At 42.6% G+C, this 22,914-nt stretch overlaps 3 protein-coding genes across 3 annotated transcripts; all 3 read right to left on the reverse strand.

Moving 5' to 3' along the window:
* Positions 1-750: 750 nt before the first annotated feature.
* On the reverse strand, positions 751-5,044 carry LOC129583897 (phospholipase A2 group XV-like). Its single transcript, XM_055475923.1, has 7 exons — positions 4,555-5,044; positions 3,193-3,349; positions 2,761-2,879; positions 2,072-2,170; positions 1,682-1,977; positions 1,345-1,530; positions 751-1,193 (listed from the first exon to the last, which is right to left on the reverse strand). The coding sequence occupies exons 1-7, from the start codon at positions 4,793-4,795 to the stop codon at positions 933-935; spliced, it is 1,359 nt and encodes a 452-aa protein (XP_055331898.1). The 5' UTR covers positions 4,796-5,044; the 3' UTR covers positions 751-932.
* Positions 5,045-7,597: 2,553 nt separating this feature from the next.
* LOC129584045 (RNA-binding protein 12-like) lies at positions 7,598-10,248 on the reverse strand. Its single transcript, XM_055476135.1, has 2 exons — positions 8,950-10,248; positions 7,598-8,049 (listed from the first exon to the last, which is right to left on the reverse strand). The coding sequence occupies exons 1-2, from the start codon at positions 9,413-9,415 to the stop codon at positions 7,835-7,837; spliced, it is 681 nt and encodes a 226-aa protein (XP_055332110.1). The 5' UTR covers positions 9,416-10,248; the 3' UTR covers positions 7,598-7,834.
* A 1,163-nt stretch (positions 10,249-11,411) lies between these two features.
* LOC129584111 (iroquois-class homeodomain protein irx-2-like) lies at positions 11,412-11,847 on the reverse strand. The gene is given in 2 exon segments (XM_055476215.1): positions 11,412-11,744; positions 11,746-11,847. Coding segments are annotated over 2 exon segments (435 nt in total).
* Between the last annotated feature and the right edge of the window lie 11,067 nt (positions 11,848-22,914).

The raw sequence follows: 22,914 nt of genomic DNA on the forward strand, positions 1-22,914 counted from the left end.
GATATTAGGAAAATTGTTTATGATTTTTTTATTGATGCATAGTGACACAAACAGGTCTGAGTGTGTTGTGATGGAAAATAAGCTGAAAAAAGTTAGGCTGTTTCAAAACGATAGATTGGAATTCATTATACCGCACCTACGGTAGCGGCAAGTAGTCAGGAAAATGTGTCATCATCAACAGCCAGCTCTTAATGCGTGCCACTGCACTACATTATCAGATTTTAGTTAGCCGTTTCGTGACTAACATGATGCACACCCGATCGTTTATTCCTTACAAGAAACAGCTTCGGCTTCGTCTCCGCGTTTCATCTGGTCTAATTGTAAGGAATTGGAAAAAGCCGTGTACCTCTGGCGGGACAAATTTCGTGGAGAAGCAACTGATCAATTTTGATCATTCTCACTGATTTCACGTTCTACTGTTTTTGAATTTTTAAGAGGTAAAGCTTACAATTAGCGGAATTCTAACGTTGTTGGATCACGCGTGAATCACACAAGATGTATTTAGCCTTGTGAGTGGTAGTATGGTTCCACAAAGAACCTTTGAACGCTCTGGAACAGCAAAGAAAGGTCAGCCCTTTTCAGAAAAGTTTTTCCATTCAGCAGTTATCGCTTTGTGTGCAATGTGCACGGATACAAGGACACTACAGTACTCAGCCGGAAATGATGCGACTTTTTATGACTCTGATGGAATTACTGTGAACAGTTTCCTAGTCCACTCCTGAAATGCGTTACATGATGACAACGGAACGGATTCTGATCACTTCTAAAGCAATCTTTTATCGTGTAGTTGTGCACGCTTTAACAAAACAGCAACAGTGACTAGCAAAGACTCCATTACAGAAATTAAAGTACGAAAACTATCATAGGGTATTTCAATTTGTATGCGAACATTTACTGTGCATGGAACACTAGAGACATTTGAAGTGTAAATTTTAGGGAAAAAGAATGGAAACAATGTAATCGAGTATAACCGGATCCTTGATCATCTTCAAATGACCGGCGCGGGGAAAGACCATGGATGTGACGGTTTCGTTTTGCTGCGTTCCCCACCAGCCACAGGCGTCTAAACTGCGCCGATTGACCGTTCCGTCGCCGTCCTCCATCACGACGGTGGGACGACCGCTGGGCACACCGAGATTGCTGTACTGGTACGACGCCGGTGTATCCACGCCGGTTCCCGATATACAGTACATCTATAGACAGACGTACAATACATGTGCATGCTCGTTTTACGCATTTCCTCGCGCTGGATGGATAAGTTGGTTGTATTTCTGATAATCATAAGTTACATGAAAAGTAGTACTGTACTGAACATCAATAACATCGAATATTTTTGTAGCTGACCGGCACTCTGGGTGGCTGCCGACTGTTGGCAATGGGTCGCGTATCCTGGTAGTACTCCCAACCTTCTGGATAACGGATGTCATAAAAGAACTGACGCAGATTTCCTAATGTGTACGTTCGATCGGCAGTGGACATCAGAACTTCGTCTTGCTTCCACAGCTGGTCGGATGGAAATAGCACGGCAATCTAAAGATATTCGCAGTCATGCAGATCTTTCAATATTGTTGTCATGGCTCTACTAATTAAGTAGTAAATTAGAAAACTGCCAGCCACTTCGATGCAAAAGTTTATGGTTTTGAGCGAAAATGTAGCCTACGTTTTAGTAAATGTAGCCTACACTTGGTTTAGTTCGCAGCACATCCCGCATCCTGCTGTGGCTAACGATGTTGATGCCGAGGTCATCACCGGAAGCCACCACCTTCAACGGCTTCACGGCCCCGCCCCACGGTCCCCCCAGGCCGATGAAGCTGGCCACGTATTTATCTTTCCATTCCTGCGGCTGCTGCTGCAGGAAGTACAACAGATACAGACAGCCCAGGGAATGCGCGATAAAGGTCACCGAGCTGTGATGGTTCAGCTCGTAGGTCTCTTCGACTAAGTCTTTCAGGGCGACGAAGTATTCATGCTGTTCGTCTATATATCAATGCAAATCAAAATTGTCCACCCGATGAATTAATCAGAGCAAAAACCAGTTGTATGCTTGCAGTAGCAAGGAGTGGCAACGTACTTTGCGCTTTCCGGAAGTCATAGGGAGCACCTCGAATGGAAACTCCGCGCTGGTAGCCGAGAGACACAAGGCGCTCTACTAAGTCAGCCATGTATCGCGCTGAAAAAGAGCATAACATACTATACATAGCATCTCCTTTACAATTTTCCGTGTAATGTAATAAAAACCGGGATACTGTATAAATTGGATACAATTTCAAAATACTCCCTCAACTTAGCAAAGATGCAGAAAAATTGCGGTTGTGTGAAAGATTGCATACATTTCTTGAAAGGTTTCCACCGGCTTAAAACTAGAAGTACCACAAAGAAACTGTAAACTTACGGTTAAATCAGGACTCATTGTAATCATAGCGAAGCAGTTTTTGAACGCACCAGTACTTAATTAACTGATGAAGCTTTATCGTACTATTCTGAAATTCAGTTACCAGTACGAATAGATAAACATTATCAGAAAAATCTACAGTCTACAGAATTATCACGTAAAGGTATTGTGATTGCTCAGTGAAAGAACAATTGTAAATACGATTTTGTAAAAGGTTTTGATTCTTGGCTAACGTAAATGAAACAGCTGAACGGATTGTATCACTAAAATTTAAGTTTCTCATAAAACCAACGTAAATACGGGGATACATATACTTGTATGTAGCTTGAGCAAGACCGTATTATATACTGTGTACAACTTGAACCTACACGATGGCAAGGGCTTCGATGTGAGGTATTCAATGGAGCGAGTGCCGCCAAATCCAGGAACACGCGTCTTTACACCGGGGGAATTCGAGGTCCGTCGGGTGACATTGTCATAAACCAACCTGAATTCGTTATTAAATATAATTTCAGTGTTTTGCAGAATTTGACTTTGGCGGCGGTACTGATGAGATCAACAAGTCTGTACCGTAATAATTATACGTTACGATAAAGTAATAAAACGTTACGGTAAAGTAATAAAACGTTATGGTAAAAGTGAAGTCTGTACTGTAATAATTATGCGTTACGGTAAAAGTAAGTACCATAAGCGAATTAAAGACTGATCGTACAGTAAAACAAAAATTTGAAGAATAATTCAGCTGACAAATCAGTAATTAATTTTTCTGCTTCAACAAACAAATGTTTGTGTTGTTTCACCGTAAATTATCCACCCAGCAGTCGACGATGGCGGGCACAAGGATCTCGATGCCGGCCCATACGTGCTGCCATCCGGTTGTCTTCTTCGGACAATGCCGGAATTTGACGCTTGGCTTGTCCAGCATAGCTTCCAGTGGGCTTCCGCCATCGCCCGGCACTGTCACCATTCAAACACACCGCAATGAACAATGGAAATGCAAATCGCTTCCAAATCTTTTCAACACCTTCCTCATCAACATGAAGTTACTCATAAATTATTCAAAACCGTTAATCATGTTTCTAGTACTTCCATGCATGAATGCAATATTATTTCCAGCGGACGCCATTTGGCTTAAATCCATTAGCAAACTTATAATTAGCGAAGCAATAAATGATGCACTGTAGCTTAAACGAAGGTCTATAGTATAGTATTAACTTTATCTGGGATTCTGGGCTATACTACCGAAATTCGCCACACCGTACGTAAGAAATCAAAAGTATTGTATTTAATTTGTTTAAAGTAAGTATTTGACTGGTTGGCATTATACTCGTATATTTTGTAGGCATGCTAGCGCTATAAATTAAGGATTAATGCGCAAATATTTTATGAACCTTTAAAGTGACTGGTTTGTTTTCGAATTCTATGTAATAATCTTAAATTAGTCAAAACTTACAAAGCTCTGTTAATATTATCGTGCGGTTGCATACATCATCCTGTCTGGTTTGGTTAGCATTTTTGTAGTATCATACACTGATGTGTAAAGTTTAATAGTACGTACAATACTTACTACTCACTGTACAACGCAAAATTTTCAACACAAACAACGCGTTTTTTTGCAATTGCATAATATATCTGTAAGACTGCATATACTTCCATAATTAGTATCTGTAACTGAATATTTAAAAATCTAAATGATACAATACATCTACATACTGTACTACTACTTTGCTTTACAGTTGCATTGCATTGTATTTTATGCTCAAGTTTCAATTGATGAACTAAATTAATGGCAGTGTATGGTGGACAAAACGTCGACAGTAGATACAAGTTAACCTTATAAATTTTTAGAATATGGTATATACTTTTATTCGGTAGTAGCCATCAACGTAACAATGAATGCCTTTCGCGGTCATACTGCTAAAAGCCTAAAACTGATCAAAATTTAAATAGTGAAAAATATGCTTGTTATTTTATAAATATGCGCTATTAAAGCAAAGTTAAAGTAGAATACGAATACTTATAAAAATCAAGCAGAAAACCCTGCTACTTGTATAATTAGTAATTACGTAGTATGTGTATGTATGCGTGAGCATTTGTCTGGATTTTGGTAAGTAATTTTCGTAGAGTAGGTTGAGAATGAATGAATCTATTGCAGCACTTACGGATAATAACGGGCGAATTAATTTGCGTCTGTCTGACGTGCCCTTGCGTATCCGACGGGGAGCCAGCCGCCGCCGTCAGGCCGTACGCCCCCTCCGGCACACTGACGTCGCCCCCGGAACCCGCCTGCTTCTGGCCGGAGATCTTGTTCTTGAATCTCTCCAACAGTCCGCCATGGCACAGTGCGCAGAAGACTGCCACCACCAACACAACTAAACTCACACGCTGCCACACTGTAGCCATGGTTTCTCCGCACTGCTGTCTGTCAGCTTATACAACGACAACAAACTATAAAAGTAATAATAATTTTTACAGCACAACTCAACAGCGCCGTGTATTACAGAAGCATTAAGCGTTTTAACCGTGGATGTACAATATGGCGCATTTCGTCAGTGTTCGCCGATATAAACGTGAAATACAACTTATCGGACTTCCGGTCGGCCAAAGGCCCATCGAAATTCCTGCAAATTAGTATCGTTTTTCCATCGAAGCACAACATGCAGTGTTGTGATCGTATCGAGACCTTTTAATTACTACTGAGTAGTACTACAGTTAATTACGCCCAAAGAATGAGCCAGCTGTTTTACATCGTAGTTTACGTACAGAGTAATGCAATGTTCTGCGCCTGATTTTTCAGCGCAGTTATACCGATTAGAAAAATGCAGTTCTTGCAAATATTATTAATTTTAGTACGAGTATGCAAACATTTTCAGTATTTGAATGTCAAACTTTTATTGATTTTCACTCAGGCAAGGCGCTAAAGGTTTAGTTAAGTTTTTAATGCGAACAAGCTAGAATATTACAAAAAATTAAATTCAGAATAATAATATGTCTTCTGGCAAATAAGAATTGCGTTATGGATAGTCTGAGAATTGTCGTTGGTAAACAGCGAACATAATCCGCGTGTAGTATCATTTGCTGCCGTCTAGATGTAGAGCCATTTGAGCTCATTAAAGATGCATTACATGACCGCGGCAGTCGATCGTATTGCTGGCAAATGCAATATACTCGCATATCGCGTAAAGGCCATCAGCGTAATCATCGCGCGGGACATGGATATGCGGACGTAATCCACATTGTATACATAATCATCAATATCATCATCATCATATCTGGCCATGCAGAATACTGACCAGCGTCCGCTCCGTTCGCCGGTTGTGCACCATGTACAGAAACTGGCCTTTTAGCTTTTAATGAGCGACAGCAAGTGTGCAATATGGAGCACGACACTGGATTGTGTCATGTGTGTCAATATTCCCCTAACACCCGCCGCTCCGGCTCGCACTCGGAATGCGCTCATTAATCATCGACTCCAGCATATTTTCGCCCCGCTGGAATGTGCGCTGCTGAATGATGTGCTTATTATTCTGCACTGGTCAACCGCCAATTGCCGGTGTTTTTCCACACTTTCAGTCAAACGAATTTAGTAGTGCGGTATGGAGTCTCGACATAAACAAGGCGGTTGTGAAATAAAAATTAGTAAAACTATTTCCGGTCTTTTTTGCGTGTGCTGTATTTGCACTGCTTTATAATTTCATTATCAAAGGCAGCAACTGTCGAAGAGAACAAGCGACGAACGGAGAATCCTTTGTACATGTACTTTAATTTTTTTGCGAACTTGATTTTGGTTTGGCTTTTACGTGTATTTATAAATGAGCTTATGCCGTGGGATTGTAGCATAAGCTGTGACCTTTTTCCCTTCCCTTTCCCTTTCCATTTCTAGATCTGGCTTTTAAATCCGGATGGCATGTTATGTTATACATTAAAACGAATAAACGCAAAATCAACAATGCAGCGGGAATTGTGTCAGTGGCGGAAATGTCTCAGAATTTATAATCCCTATAAAGGATCCGCGCCCAGTATGCACGTGGCATAGCGGAACGTTTCACATGTGAAAGATGTGCCTGGACACTCGTCATTATTCATAAATTATAGGCCTGTGATTAAAGTGGCCACACTTAAACTTTCTTCCGGCTCAGGAGTAATTTTCAAGTGGATGAAAGCCCGACCGCGCACACACACGCATCATCCAGTGGATGTGCAGGCCCCGTGTTAAATCCCCAATATTGACGTTCGCGTCGCGATGAGACGCTGTATCAACAGAGCGTCGGCAATATGGCCGGATCAGACCCGTGCAAATAGGCCTGTGAAATTGGCCCCGGCTGGCTTAATGACTCGCGCGGATCGTTAAAATAAATATCATTACGTATCAGCCGATATACATGCTCATAAGCCCGTCATGTTTACATGTCCGCGGTTGACTCAACGTACGCGGGGATTTGTGGTCGGCGGTCCGCTGCAACGGAAAATAATTTCAGCGGACTCGCGCTAACACTGGCGACACTGCACCCGCCCAGCGACGGCGTGCATCTACTGTACCCTTAGAATGATTAACTTGCCGTTTCCCTGATTTTTTATGGTTAACACCAAGTACAGCATCATACATGATTTAGATTTTGTACGTCGATATTAAAGACGTCCATTTAAGTTGGGAATCAGGAACGCATTCATATCATTGTCTTCCTTTAAGTTTGCATACTGTACGCTTGTAATAAATTTTCGCTGGAGGATACCATTCGTGGTTCATTGAGATCGACCCGGTTCAAGCGCAAACATCAACAACGTACAGTTCGGTTAACATCAGCCAATCAACGCGACCGAGTCAAATCAGCATGTTGTTTTACATTTGTGGACATCGGTCTTAATCGAAATCGTGCGTGACTGCACTGTGTGGCATGCAAAAATTGCCAGCGACAAGCGTTTGATTACAACTGGCATGAATGATCAAGTGTCATGATGGGCCAGAGTGATGATTTTTACCTGCAGGGGAAAACAGCCATCCAAGACTGGTTTCCAATATATTTTATCGATTTCAGATTGAATAACAGATTACTCTCTGATGTCGCCCAAAAATACTGCACTTGAAAGTCATTTATAGTAATACTGTCTTCCTTGACCTTTCGTACTAATTTTATAATTTTCTGTAGGTGTTGTGCGCTACACGTTGTATGTTTTCGGTTTTTGCAAAAGTAGGAGCAATTTTGTTCAGCCTTTAATGAGAAACCAATAACAAACCGGGATAATGCATAATACCGAGGATAGTGTTAACAAAATACAGCCGCATATACCAGTCATACGTCATTCATTATTCCATTTCAATTTACATGCGCATTACAACCATACATTATTATTATCGTACAGGAAAATGAGAAATACATAGCATAATACTGTTTTTCTCTTACAAATTATGCCGATTGCAGTTATGGAAAACCATCTTTAATTTCAAACGCTTGGTGATAAAGGTCGCGAGTCAGAGGAATCAGATTTTCTCCGTTTGGCGCTAGGCTCACTGGAGTTTGGTGGAGAGTTTTCCAGTCGTTCCGTCAATTTTGTGCTGTCAGAGTTGGATAAGTTGCGTGAGACAGTCACGGATATCAGTTTCTCTGGCTTTTTCACGCTGCTGCCATCCGGACTTTTCTGCGCCACTCGAACATTTTCTACAACATTAGCCAATATTAATTTTATTCACAAAGTTAAAATTTGTTTTACTGCATGCCCAAAAACAGCAATGGCAGTTTCCATCAATGTTCGCATTATGTTATTTTATGGCTGTTTACACATTAGTCAGTTTAACGACTATTATTCAAATCCCAAAACTTTATTTACAAACTGGTATAAGTGAATAACCTTTAGGATATCAAGCCGGTTGGCGTTGCATTGAAGGAGGCCTCTTACTGTAATTTTATTAGTGGAATACAATTTACGATAATAAACTTAGTCAGTCATCATTTGACGCATTTACAAGCAGTGCAGGATATTGATAATATTTCCATCAAAGCCGTAAAAAGACCCATCAATTCCCGGCTGGTTATCTGTGCACACAAAGCGATAACTGCTGAATGATGCGGCATTGTCGAGGGAATTCCCTTTGCAGCCACACTGCCACAATCTGCCAATCATCGCGCGCTCTGGCCATTCACTTAATTCCTTAAAAAGGATCATCACCCTTTCCGCACTTTTCATAACGCACTTTTCACGAAATTCCTCAAAGGCGCTTTTCATGATCAACTGACATATGGCCAACGGGGAAAATATCAAATTTCTCATGAGTTTGTGGCATAACACTCTACTTGGCTATAGCGACAATGAATATTGGCAAATTGTATCAAAGGATAAAAATAATTTTTCGAGAGAGGTTAAACGAGGTTAAATTTTAGTTTAAGCATGGGGATGTTTACAGTATTACTGCCTGATTTCAAATGCCTGGTTTTATCGCATTATATACGCAATTTTAGCAGCTTTACAAATGTAAGTTTAACGGCAACTTATTACAATTTATATTTCATTTTACGGGGCGAAAACTAATAACACAAATAAGTATAACAATTAACATTCACCTGACGGCGATGTGCGGTGCGTTTTTGTCGGCGGTGCCAGTGCCCCATTAGTCTCCACTCCATCCTCCTTCGACCGGCTGACCACATTCTCCCGCTGACCGGCATTAACGGGCAACCGTGGATGGACCATCCCGTTGGCGCCCATCAATCCCGGCGGCATCCTCCCGGGCGCCGAAAAGGCCGAATTGGGGTTCTGTGTGAAGAAGTTGGCGGCGGCCGCGTGCTGCGCATTCAGTGCACCGGACTGCAGGAGACTGCCGGCCGCGGAGGCAGCAAACAGCGGCGACCAACCACCCGGATGCGCTCCCGGCGGCAGCATGGGGCCCATGCGCGCTAGGAACGGGTGGCCGGATGGGTGGTGGGGCGGGCCATGCGGAAAGGGTAGCGGCAGAGGCGGGCCCGGCAGTGCGTCGGGGGGCGGGGCTAATTGGGTCTTATTGGGGCTGGCGTTGCCGGGGCCGGCCATATCGGCCAGCGACCAGATCCGGGGTTTAGCGGTGTTGACGCTGCCGTTGAGGGTGTTGTTGCCGGTGGCGGCATTTACGCCGTCGACACTCCCGGCCGGAGCGCATCCGGAGGCCGGCAGTAAAGCGGCTTGGTTGGGCTGTGAATCTGTGCAGCGAGAGAGAAAGAGGGGTTAACGTTGGCTTTATGCGCCGGCACAATTGGGCCGAATTGAGGCTTAAATGAATGAATTGATCGATGGATGCCAATTGGCATCGGCAGGGGCTATACCGCTACACACATGATGCCGGAATAAAGTGTCCAGCGACAGCGACAGTGAGAATGTATTCAGCAGTTGCAAAATCCCTGCTGGTCCTTATTTCCAGCTCATCGATCAATAGTCATTAGCGCTATTAAAGTGGCTCGGCTATTATCCACGCACTATTAATTCTCAAGTGCCGTACTGCCCCTGTTTCACTCTTTAAACTGGCTTGTGTGCTCAAAAGCGCTCTCATCGCTGCGGCGGCTCACAGCTGTAACAGTGGCGTATACGTATATAGTTAACTTTTTAATGTGCCCTCCACACTCATCCTCCGCGCTTTACGACGCATGCGCTAATGCCGACAAAGAACACACTCAAAATTAATATTGACTGCCAGTAGCGCCCGATTGGCTGCACCGCCGTGTTGAACACGTGATTAAAGTGAAATTACACTGTGTATCGATTCCGGATCAAATTTTTATCGCTGCATTGCTAGTTGCTGCTTGAGTATACGCCGCGGCCGGCTTTCATCGGTTGAGCCTATTCTGATTTCGCTTCCCCTGACTAAATTTGGCCGAACGACCGGAAATGGCAGTCGACAATGAGAGCAACGCGGGACCTGTGTCCCACTGCTGCTAATGAAAGGCATTAAGCAGCGGGAAAGAGGAAATGGGAACTGTCGAACCAGAACAAATCAAGTGTTAAACACTGCCAATCGCTGACACAACAACCGTAATTGCATCGGCTATAATGAATGCCGGCCGAACGCGGCTATTCACCGGCTTTTTGCACGGGATGCATTTGTCGTATAATACATACGTTTTCCTTCTGATGGATGATGCTAACCATTGTGTGACCCGCTGCTAATCTATCACATCTTTTATGCAGTTGAAACGTTCAAAAATCAATAAAAAAGGAATCGCTTCAAAACATACTAACAACACTTTTATCAAAATTTTTCAAATAAAAACTAAAACAGAATCCTAAAAAAATTAAAGTAGCCGAAACATCTGTACGAGGAGGGGGTAAATACACGGGATAGACAGAAAAAACGGCAATAATAAGGGATAACCATTCACGTGTTGTGCAACACTGCCAGCCACCAAGTGAAGGCAGTTCGGTGACACAGTGCACAACAGCCGTTGAGACTACTGTCTCGAGCTGTTTCTCCGTAGACTTCTATGTTAAACTTAACCACCTTCGTCTTGCACATTTCAGAACTAATCCGCGCAATCGATAGCTCAAAAGAACAGGAAAAAATTTACAAGATTTTTGATACCAAAGCCTCGCCACTTATTAAAACTGAGGCAAGATTGAGCCATTTGAGTTTCTCGTAGACTATTAAAGCATAGGAGTTGGATGGTTTGCTTCCACGGAGCTCCTATGCTTTTGTCTATGGGAAACGTAATTTAACTATAACTTGTCGTGTTTCTCATAGATCACGGCTTGCGTGGTATCGAAAATCTCTTGTTAATTAATTTCTTGATTCTAATTAGAGATATCAATTTGGTTTGATTGTGAAATGTCCAAGTATGTGTTGAATGAATAGTAACAGGATTCCTCACGTGAAGGTGGTCATCTGAAGTGTGGCGTTGTGACTTGCATCTTGTCTCTCTTGCGTGGCGTGGCCGCGCTTGTCAATCAACACTGACAAAAATGGTTGATCCGTTTACTATGCCGATTTCTATCTATCCCAATATATCCCTATGTAAAAGTAATGCAAACGGAATTTCGAATGGCAGCACAACTCTTGTTATTAGCGTAAAAGATGACCTTTCAAAGGTGTCTCTAGCATGGGAGATTGCCTGACGTGGATTCGCTTGATCTGATCCGTTATCATCAGATGTGGAGGGCTGATTTCGGACAGTGAGCCGTCATCCTTGTCGATGGCCAGGAACTCGTCCCCGCTCTCGTTGCCGTCGTTCTCCCCGTCCGACTTGTCGTCGTCCTCGCAGCCGCGATTCCGCGGCGACCAGGTCATCTTGTTCTCTTTCTTCAGCCGCCGGCGGGCGTTGGCGAACCACGTGGACACCTGCGTTAAGGTCATCTTCGTCATGATGGCCAGCATGATCTTCTCGCCCTTGGTCGGGCTGCAGAGGATTCTTGCGGTGCGGGTCTAAACAACCAACTGCTTCATGCTGACTGGATTTCGCTGGGTGGAGTTCTGTCGCCCCGGTAACCGGTGGTCCCATTATTGTAATTCCAGCCGAAACCGGAATTCTTCCGTCCGTGCCCGAATTCCCAGTGCGAAAAGTGTGTGATGATTGCTATCTGTTGTGCATTGGTCAATGAGCTGTCTAATGTCTACAACTGTTCTGCGCTTCCCAAACTCAACGGGACACTGCGTCTCCGCTCATTGTGTCCGCTGCCATAAATCAAGGTCTGCTTAGTTAGCTAATCAGCCCGTCCGCTTATCGCTTTAATTGACCACTTGCTCTCTCGCCGATTCCGCAGCGTCTGCCGTCTCCATTCCTGATCGGCAGCAGCGCCGCAGACGGTGCTGCATGGGCCAATTATCTTTGTAAGTTTACTGATTCCCTCGCGATAACCAACCGGCTCCGTCGACGCAGCAGCCGCGCTAACGCATAATGGAGCGAAATGGACTGCTGCCACATCTAAGGTCATCGCCGGACCGACAGGACACGATGGTGGATATTGACAAGATAAATGAAAATTATCTTTTATCTTGACGTTTGCATGGCTCTCGAAATGATGCTGGCCGCTCGGGACAAGACCAACGCTGTCCTGTCCGTCCACAGTTTATGCCGGCATATGGATGCATGCCGAGCGATCAGCGCTGGCGTCTGCATCCGACTACCTTATCGTGCGGCGATCTGCTGTAGGAAATTTAATAAAAATGCGACCCGATGAAAATCTCTGTTTGTGTTATACATTTGTTCGACAAGAACGGAACGCTTGTCACCGAGCAGTGGTAATGAAAAGGTTCAGTCACCTTTGCAGCAAATCACAGTGTGATGGAAATTAATTACCGGTTAGGCAAGTAGTTGTTTCGGCAGCCTGGTTGGTTGAAACTCGTAGGTGCTGTGTATGTGCATGTTGACATGTTTGTGTCTTGTCAGCGCATTGTTCGGCGCTAAATGTAGGTTGGACTGAAGTCGTATTTGACAAGAAAATAACAATCCAGAGGGCGAACACTGTTACACTCGTCAGTAGATTAACGGTGAATGGCGCATTCTAAACAGCATGGCGCTGATGGAAAAAAGCCGAGGACAGAGTAGAGAGTGTAAAAACGAGAGTGTCAGACTCGTTAATGGCATCCCATAGACACACAGGGCCATATGCATTTGTCCAATAATGCCAAAGTGCTGTTTTGTAATTCACACACACACTGCCGGGGCCAAAAGAGAGCGCCGGCCGTCAGCCGGGGCCAAATCTCAAGACAGTTCAATGAGGGGCTTTTTTCTCGCGACGGCAGTGTGCAGTGTGCGCCATACAAATGTTGATGGATAGTTGGACAGATCGCGCGGCGGATTGAATATTTTGGCTGCCAAGTGTGTATACCATAATATGCACTCGTTTTCTCTTATCCACAACGCGCGCCGCTCGTTACAGCACGCCATCGATCGGGCCAGTGATGTGGCACTCACTACTGCTAACCGAGTACTTGCGTGTACATCGCGATAACATTGCGTGGTATGTTATGAGATTAAGAAGATCTGCCATTTGCAAGATACTTTCACTACGCGTCACTCGTTTCCGCCGCGGAACCTGTTCGGCTGCTTGGCAATGCAGTGACCTTTAGTGCATAACATTTTTCTCTGATTAGCTTTGCGCTTGATGCGTCCGTTAAGTGATCTACGCGCTCTGCACCGCAGCTGACATGGTTGCCTACTTACACCGGCGATATTATGTGCGAAAACAGCCCTAAAAATATTTGTTTGACACCGACACATCATTGTCGAGATAGTTTATCATGTATCCGAACAATGAGTTAGCAGTCATAAAAGCACTATGGAATTTAATGTTGATGCTTATTGCTTACGATCGCAGCAGTATTTAGCCTTCGGTTTACATTTCTGACCGGCAACGCTATGAATACGATCGCGACTGTTATTGAGTCGATGAGTACGAGATAAAAGATGCGTTTCACTATGGAAGAAATATGACCTGTCATCAATCGAGACACATTACTTCGCTATTATGCACTGTGCAATTATATTCAGCAGACAGAAATATTTTGGAAAACTAGTCATACTATATTTATTTTTGTTTTCGAGATTAATATGTTGCTACAAAACGATTTTAAGAATGGCTTACTTGAGTAACTGACAATCCAGGATAATTAAGTCCAAATTGAGGGAATGCCGACATGATGAATCACACTTGATTGTATTCTGCAAGAACAACAAGCAGTTTATAAAAACGCTAATGAAGGGTATTAAATAAGCATTGCGACGCAAGCCGGTCTACTTAATCGCGCATTATCAAGCGGTCGGCTTGATACTTTTCACTACACACACGTACACGTTGGCTACAATGGCATCGTTTTGTGTATCTGTGCGGCGTTTGAACATGCGCAATTTGTTACGTTTACCGCCTGAAACAATGTTATTTCTGGGTGTATTGTTAGCATAGATATTAGTACACTGAAGTCAAACAAGTGCTTATCTTGTATTGGGGTATGTCAACATGAAGCGGTGGAGAAATTTTCTTTTCTTACATTGCCAGTGCACGGTGTCAATGATAACATGCCATACGACATTGCTGCAAGTTTATTGATTTCGCGGCGACGGCGGCGCAAGCAAAACCGCGTCGCGCGCTGACGAGAAAGCGAATCGAGAGAACTGCGCGCTGATGATGATGCTGGAATGTGCAGTGAGCGGTATATACACTGTATGTTTAATAATATTGCATTACCGATATTTAAATATATAGACCTCTTCTTTCGCTTGTTGTACATGAGACACCAACGCACCGGATTAACCGCATAAGTTGGAAAAATGTAAACTTTGCTCACATTCCTAATCAGATACTTGACTGTTTAATTTTCCCTCAACCTAATCGAATATTATGCAAATACCAAGCAAAAATTCCCTGGTAAAACAGTTTGCAGTATAAACACCTTCGCATAATGTGATAAAAGATAAAACGTCGAATAAACATTCCAATGTGATGCTACAAATATTGCGCTTATACCTACACAACACAAGTCGGTTATAACTGGTAAGATAAAAAAAATATGGCAGGAGTACTTTTTATTGTCCATAGAGATCACTTATCGCCTAGTTCAGCCGAATTTCTTAAACGCGTAAAAGTGCCATAAAGGTCTAAAATGTAGTAAAATGCTGAAAAAGCACAAAATGTTCGTACGTGCACCTACTTATGAAGCGCGTATATGGCTGATGTAAAACGGTTGAAAGGAAAGATAATTTGTCAACATGTTCAAATGCCGAGTAACTCTATTTTTACACCGGTTAACTCCGTTTATCATCGAATCTTCTTGGCAAGATGTTATGTTTGCCGACATGACGTTAACACGGTGTGATAGGTGAAGTGGCTGGACTACTACACGGAGTACACGCACAACACCAGGTATAACGTTGTACACCTAACGACCTTGCTTTGAGGACTTTTATTGATTTCCTCCCAAACTGCAGCTTACGCTTTCCGATTAACCGGCAAAATGCGCGGCCCCGAAGATGTGCACATTTTCCCAAGCACTTATTCAACATTTACCTAGATGACGACAGCACGGATATGGCGAAGCGCTTATGCTGATGACAAATCGCTTCCGCCACCGCGCGGATACCGTGGTATAATGTCGAATATTTGCATATGCAAAGATTCGCTCAACGGGAGCGCAAACGGGCATTTTGTGTGATTGTTGCAGCCGGAGAATGCTAATTGAATGATCAGAACCCATTGGAGTTGGTAGTTAACGGGCCGGTAATTAATCAGTGGCTAATTCGCTATATGACATGCCTCATTGTTCTCTGATAACTCATTGCTCACACTGGTACACGCTTTAATGCGACCGTTAATGACCTGCAAACAATCGCCGCTACCACAAGCTAATTGTAATTTATCTCAAGGAAGTCTTTTGCTCGCTACCGGCATTATGAGTTTCCCTTCCGATTAACTCGGTAATTCTATCAACATCGAAACGTTAAAAAAATCATGTACTGTCACTATCATTCTAATTGCATAAATTTTGATTGACCATCCATTAAGCGCACTGCGTAACTGTACGTAGCTGCAAATAGCTAACCGGCAAATGTAACCCATTCCACATAAAAGGAATTTACAACAGTGCATTTGTTTAGCGTTCAACCGGTGCATTTGTGTTTTGCCCAATACGAAAGTCATTATTTGTGTTACTGCCAGTGTTCTACTACAAAAATTACAATAATAATGATGAAACATTCGAAAGTATCCGCTACTAAACAAATAAGAGCTTGGGAATTTTTTGTTGAATTAAAATACAAATGACTAGTTAGTAGTACATTCGGAAAAGGGAATGCACATTACTTATATCGGCGGCATATGTTTCACTTTTGAGTACGTTTAGAAACCTACTTTATCATATAAGTAGGATCATCTAGTGCATTTCAGAGAAACACGAGAGCAGCTACACTGTGAAATGAGCAATGTGGAAATTGACAGTTGTTGAGCATCCACTTGCGCATTGCGGATATTCAATCATCTGGCCATTTCATATCATCATTGCGAGAGCTCATTCTCCAGCTCATCTCATTCCATTTCGGAATCTATTAAAAAAGCGCCACTACAGTCTCAAAGGGTCAAATGAAATGCATATCACACACACGGGCTGTCATAACGCAACGGATATTATATATCAGTATAAATGCATAGAATACATTCGTCTCATGGCACTGCGCATGATCACTCTGCCTGTATGCGTTTGCTGTATGCTTGCATCAAATAAAGCGGCCACAAACGCGCGTCGCAGCGTAATTAGTTCCGTCACAGCCTACTACATGCATAATTGTGACACTATCCAAACTAATGCCATTCCGTATGTGCATTTCATCTGCTCATCGTCAAAATCGCAATACACACTGTCGGCAAATTATGCCATTTCACTGCCCTGTGTTTCCGCTCAGATTTCGTTGTCTGTTGTGAGCTGGAAAATTCAGTTCAGTGCATTTTGCGCCTATACAATTCATTCCTTCGACGGAAAGCCTCCCAGCGATTACGGGCTGCCACAAATAAAGATATAATTTATGTATCTCTCTACCTAGCTGCGCGTAATTCACATAATTTGCAGAAATCGCTTCGGGAATAATTTTTTTTTGACAATCCATTTTGTAAATATATGGTAAATTCATGTAAGTATACTTTACTTCAACACATACACTCATGCATAAATTAATTATCAGCCTGGAGCGTGTGTAAATTCAAAGCACAATTATGCAATAAAATCATTTCTCGCAAAACTGCACATTTGTATTATGGTATTACATAGACCGGTATACTGTAACACTGGAACTGTAACCTTTAGGCTAGTGAACCACAATTTCTAGTTACATCTTTCAGGGTCAAATAGTAGCACACACATATTGCGGGTGGTCGGAGAAAATCACCATGATTATGTGTACATAAGCCTCATCGTCAGGGCTATGCGCGCAGTGACAAATCAATTATTATCGGCTTATAACTGCCTTGGAACAATCAAATACGGCAATAATTTTGTGGTTAATTTATGGTATCACCGCGGCACCGAAGAGGATGCTAGTGCTCGGAGGCACAAGAGCGCGGCGTACTGTATCGAGAGTGTGCACTATCCACACACACAGGGTCGTAAAGCCTCAACGCGGCCGCCACTTGACAACACTGCATTTTGTTTCTGTGCCCTTACACACATGTAATGCAGCGCCGTCGACGGATCCATCTCAAAAATTTATTGTTACGAAATTAGCGTAATTTGTGAAAGTTGTACGTCTGTGGATGGTGGTCTGGCGACGATTTCGCGCAATGTTATGCGCAGACCAAGAGAACTGTCTCATTTAATATTCGGTTACGGATTTGATACAACCAATATCACTACCATCTAACGCTATATTGGGCGTCGATGGCATTTCTCTAACTGGCCACCCATGAAAATATTATTGTTGCTGACTCGCTACAGCCAAGAAATTAAGGACAGTTACACGTTGACATCGCGTTAAAATTTATATAAATACACATGCTGATAACTACATAACTAAAATTCGTCACATAATTCACGAATAGATTAATGTCGAAAACTTTAGATTACGCGAAAACATACAATAAATGGAACTTCCTTGTTTGCGTTAAGTCGTTAAATTCTCAAAAACCAAGCGGTTTGAAATTAAAATTAAATATGCCCGCTAGTACCTAACGATACACTCAAAAAACGCATGAGACGGCCATTCGAAAACATGTAGTAACTCACCGACTTGGTATCCAAAAGATACTAATTAGGAACGTGGAGTTGTGATAAAGCGTCAACAGGATGTCGTACAGGCTTCGTCAACATCCTCCGTAGTAAGCCAAAGAGGGAGCGGGTTCGCGGCAGACAAATAGAGGTCACGACGCGCTGTTATAGGGAAACGGAGCGGAAGTGATTGAGGGACCTGTTCGAGGCCGTGCGCGAGAGAGAGCCACGGTAAGCCGGATTTGTATGCGTTGCTTGTAGTTTGATAGTGGAATTTGTGTGTACTGCGATGTCGCGATGCTTGTCGAAGGGGTGATTCGGACGTGTAGAACAGCATGTAGAACACGAGAACGTACAATGTCTATCGCGTTAAGAAGCCAAAGACAGACTTGACGGTAATTTGTCGCGATGCTTGGCGTACATGCGGCCCCTGATACGCACTGACAAGAGCCTGTGTATTACACGCCATGTAATGCATTATCGGGGCCAATATTGGCAAGAGCGGACGAATGGGCGCCGCTCGTTGTACAAGGCATACCACCAGATTGGCCCGATAAGGCCGGCACTGCCACACTCCAATGTAGTTTGTACTTGTGTTGCTACAACCATTTTGGCATTATCCAGTTCCCTGTTAGTGGGTCTTGTAAACGCTAATACCCATTGCTGTTAGTACACGGCTGTACACTGTGAAACGACGTGTTCGACATGCCCGATACAAGACATACAACTGGGGCGGAGCGTGTCGAGAGCCTGACAAATGAGGACAAGAGCGCCGGATTAAGCCGTGCAATACGTGATTAATATTCGTGTACGTACATTGTGTCAGACATGGCCGTATGTTTGTACGCCGTCCGTGTCTGTATTTTTGCTATGTTTGGCATCCTGACAACAGATGTACTGCATTATTATTGGTCGTAGAAACACCATAATATTATCTGATCATTGGCCAGAAGCGTTTGCCGAAAGAAAATGCATTAGAAAGAATTAAAAGCGCTGTGCAGGTTTAATTGACACGGTCGCAGCATATTGAGCACTTAACAAATTTATGATCATGCTCCGGTAAGTGCGGACAGGAAATCGACAAGGAAAACACTGATCGCCATTATTATTCCGCCCTAAGCCATAACCACTCACCGAATCAGCTCGAGTCGACAGCAACACCGGTTCCTAATCGATAATCATGCAGCAAACAGCAAAATTCTAAATATATTTCGCTATAATCCTTTGTTTGCGGACAGATTTTGCTTGCGGATGTAATCATTAATCAGTGCAGTCGTTCAAGCGAAATTTAGAAAAGGCGATCGGTGTGCTTGTTCAGCAAACTCTAATGATGTACACCTACTGTGTAGCGTATGCCACCGCGTAACACATTTTTGACCATAAAACGCTACAGTATCAACGTACTAAATTATAGCTATAAAAACTGGCGCCAGTGTACTGCAACTTCAAATGTCCCGATTTAAACTAATGTGTCACAAAAACCATGTAATACTTATGTACGAGTACAGATTTTTGTACTTTAATTGCTGGTTAACGATGCAGTATAAGTAAATTGCAAGAAAACTCAAAAAAAAGGAAGCTGTGAGTAATGCTAATCTTTTGCAGCGCAAGAATATTTACCGGCTTAGTAAAACGGTCAATATGCAGAAGCCAGCGTGCTGATGCTAGCCATCGTGGAATAACATTGACAAAGTCATGAATTGCGTAAAATATGATCAAATTGAGCGTATAACACAAGTGTGTAATTTATCAATTGGCTGTGCCAGCTTGTGCTGTCCTCCGTGGCCCGTGCGGACAAATAAGTATCGGTGTTGAGCAGGCGTGTAATGAATAACGGCTGGGCTGTAATGAGCGATGCCAGTGGGAACACGGAAACTTTTTGCATCCTGTCACGTTCCGGCGGTGGAGCTCTGCAAGCGCTTATTAATGGGCCATATTGCGTCCCGAGCAACTGCTTATTATTGGCAGCTACTCCGACAGAAAAGCAGGAGATGCAGAAAAGTAATCATCATGTCATGAGCATTCACGGCGATATCGGTGCGTCCTCGTACTCGTTTGGCTACGATCGAGATTCGCAAGATTTTCCGTTTAAACTATAAGACTGTATAAGCACATTACATAAAAGCAAGGAGTAACTAACCTACGTGTACTAACCATAGGCAACAGAAGTGTTAAAAAGCCTAAACATATGAGTGAAAGAGGTAAAAATAATTTTTTTTTCTTGCTTTTCTAACAGGCGTACACGAAAGTGGCAATGTTTACTGGTTATCGCGGGGGCATTGGGCGACATTTGTCATGATTCACGTACGTAGACGGTTACGTAAGTAGACGATTACTTACATAAAACAATTCTGTATAAAATATTTACACCACGTGCAATTAAGAAAAATTATTTTTACCTCTTTCACTCATATGTTTAGGCTTTTTAACACTTCTGTTGCTTATGGTTAGTACACATAGGTTAGTTATATTTAAACTGTTTTTTCAATGTTTAAAATGTGGAACTTTTATTAGTGTAAACCCGCGCAGGCGTATTATTATGTGTAATGGCAGATGCCGATTAAAGATTTTTGAACTTGCCTATTAAAGTTAAGTACATGTAGTTATAAACTTACAATAGTATACAAGGTACCAGCTGTTCTTTAGAGTCTGCCGGCAATGTCATACGGATGCTACCGACAGGCACACTTTTGTAAGCAGGAACACTACTTGCTTCGTTTATAAACATCAGTTTTGCATCATGTACAGAAACAGTAATACAAAATCACGAAATGTACCAAACCAATAAAATTAACAAGCTTCTGGTGGTCAATTCAATAATTCAATGCAGCTCCCCAATATACGAAAACATTGTACGTATCCCCTGTACGTGTACGGCCATTGCGTGTACGTACATTGTGTCAGACATGGCCGTGTGTTTGTACGCCGTCCGTGTCTGTATTTTTACTATGTTTGGCATCCTGACAACAGATGTACTGCATTATTGGTCGTAGAAACACCATAATATTATCTGATCATCGGCCAGAAGCGTTTGCCGAAAGAAAATGCATTAGAAAGAATTAAAAGCGCTGTGCAGGTTTAATTGACACGGTCGCAGCATATTGAGCACTTAACAAATTTATGATCATGCTCCGGTAAGTGCGGACAGGAAATCGACAAGGAAAACACTGATCGCCATTATTATTCCGCCCTAAGCCATAACCACTCACCGAATCAGCTCGAGTCGACAGCAACACCGGTTCCTAATCGATAATCATGCAGCAAACAGCAAAATTCTAAATATATTTCGCTATAATCCTTTGTTTGCGGACAGATTTTGCTTGCGGATGTAATCATTAATCAGTGCAGTCGTTCAAGCGAAATTTAGAAAAGGCGATCGGTGTGCTTGTTCAGCAAACTCTAATGATGTACACCTACTGTGTAGCGTATGCCACCGCGTAACACATTTTTGACCATAAAACGCTACAGTATCAACGTACTAAATTATAGCTATAAAAACTGGCGCCAGTATACTGCAACTTCAAATGTCTCGATTTAAACTAATGTGTCACAAAAACCGTGTAATACTTATGTACGAGTACAGATTTTTGTACTTTAATTGCTGGTTAACGATGCAGTATACGTAAATTGCAAGAAAACTCAAATATGAGGAAGGTGTGAGTAATGCTAATCTTTTGCAGCGCAAGAATATTTACCGGCTTAGTGAAACGGTCAATACGCAGAAGCCAGCGTGCTGATGCTAGCCATCGTGGAATAACATTGACAAAGTCATGAATTGCGTAAAATATGATCAAATTGAGCGTATAACACAAGTGTGTAATTTATCAATTGGCTGTGCCAGCTTGTGCTGTCCTCCGTGGCCCGTGCGGACAAATAAGTATCGGTGTTGAGCAGGCGTGTAATGAATAACGGCTGGGCTGTAATGAGCGATGCCAATGGGAACACGGAAACTTTTTGCATCCTGTCACGTTCCGGCGGTGGAGCTCTGCATGCAAGCGCTTATTAATGGGCCATATTGCGTCCCGAGCAACTGCTTATTATTGGCAGCTACTCCGACAGAAAAGCAGGAGATGCAGAAAAGTATTCATCATGTCATGAGCATTCACGGCGATATCGGTGCGTCCTCGTACTCGTTTGGCTACGATCGAGATTCGCAAGATTTTCCGTTTAAACTATAAGACTGTATAAGCACATTACATAAAAGCAAGGAGATTTCTAACAGGCGTACACGAAAGTGGCACACTGGCAATGTTTACCGGTTATCGCGGGGGCATTGGGCGACATTTGTCATTCACGTACGTAGACGGTTACGTACGTAGACGATTACTTACATAAAACAATTCTGTATAAAATATTTACACCACGTGCAATTAAGAAAAAAAATTATTTTTACCTCTTTCGCTCATATGTTTAGGCTTTTTAACACTTCTGTTGCTTATGGTTAGTACATGTAGGTTAGTGATATTGATGCAGAATTTTAAACTTTTTTAAACTGTTTTTTCAATGTTTAAAATTTGGAACTTTTATTATTGTAAACCCGCGCAGGCGTATTATTATGTGTAATGGCAGATGCCGATTAAAGATTTTTGAACTTGCCTATTAAAGTTAAGTACATGTAGTTATAAACTTACAATAGTATACAAGGTACCAGCTGTTCTTTAGAGTCTGCCGGCAATGCCATACGGATGCTACCGGCAGGCACACTTTTGTAAGCAGGAACATTACTTGCTTCGTTTATAAACATCAGTTTTGCATCATGTACAGAAACCAGTAATACAAAATCACGAACTGTACCAAACCAATAAAATTAATAAGCTTCTGGTGGTCAATTCAATAATTCAATGCAGCTCCCCAATATACGAAAATATTGTACATATCC

Source organism: Paramacrobiotus metropolitanus, unplaced genomic scaffold (assembly GCF_019649055.1).
Source record: "Paramacrobiotus metropolitanus isolate TYO unplaced genomic scaffold, Prichtersi_v1.0 Parri_scaffold0000012, whole genome shotgun sequence".
Taxonomy (NCBI): domain Eukaryota; kingdom Metazoa; phylum Tardigrada; class Eutardigrada; order Parachela; family Macrobiotidae; genus Paramacrobiotus; species Paramacrobiotus metropolitanus.

Coding starts and splice junctions, on each gene's coding strand:
- LOC129583897 (XM_055475923.1), bottom strand. CDS start 4,795: ATGGCTACAGTGTGGCAGCGTGTGAGTTTAGTTGTGTTGGTGGTGGCA. Junction 3,350..4,554: donor TAATTCGCCCGTTATTATCC/GTAAGTGCTGCA, acceptor GAATGGTGACAG/TGCCGGGCGATGGCGGAAGC. Junction 1,194..1,344: donor GGCAGCCACCCAGAGTGCCG/GTCAGCTACAAA, acceptor GTCTGTCTATAG/ATGTACTGTATATCGGGAAC.
- LOC129584045 (XM_055476135.1), bottom strand. CDS start 9,415: ATGGCCGGCCCCGGCAACGCCAGCCCCAATAAGACCCAATTAGCCCCG. Junction 8,050..8,949: donor GCACCGCACATCGCCGTCAG/GTGAATGTTAAT, acceptor CTAATGTTGTAG/AAAATGTTCGAGTGGCGCAG.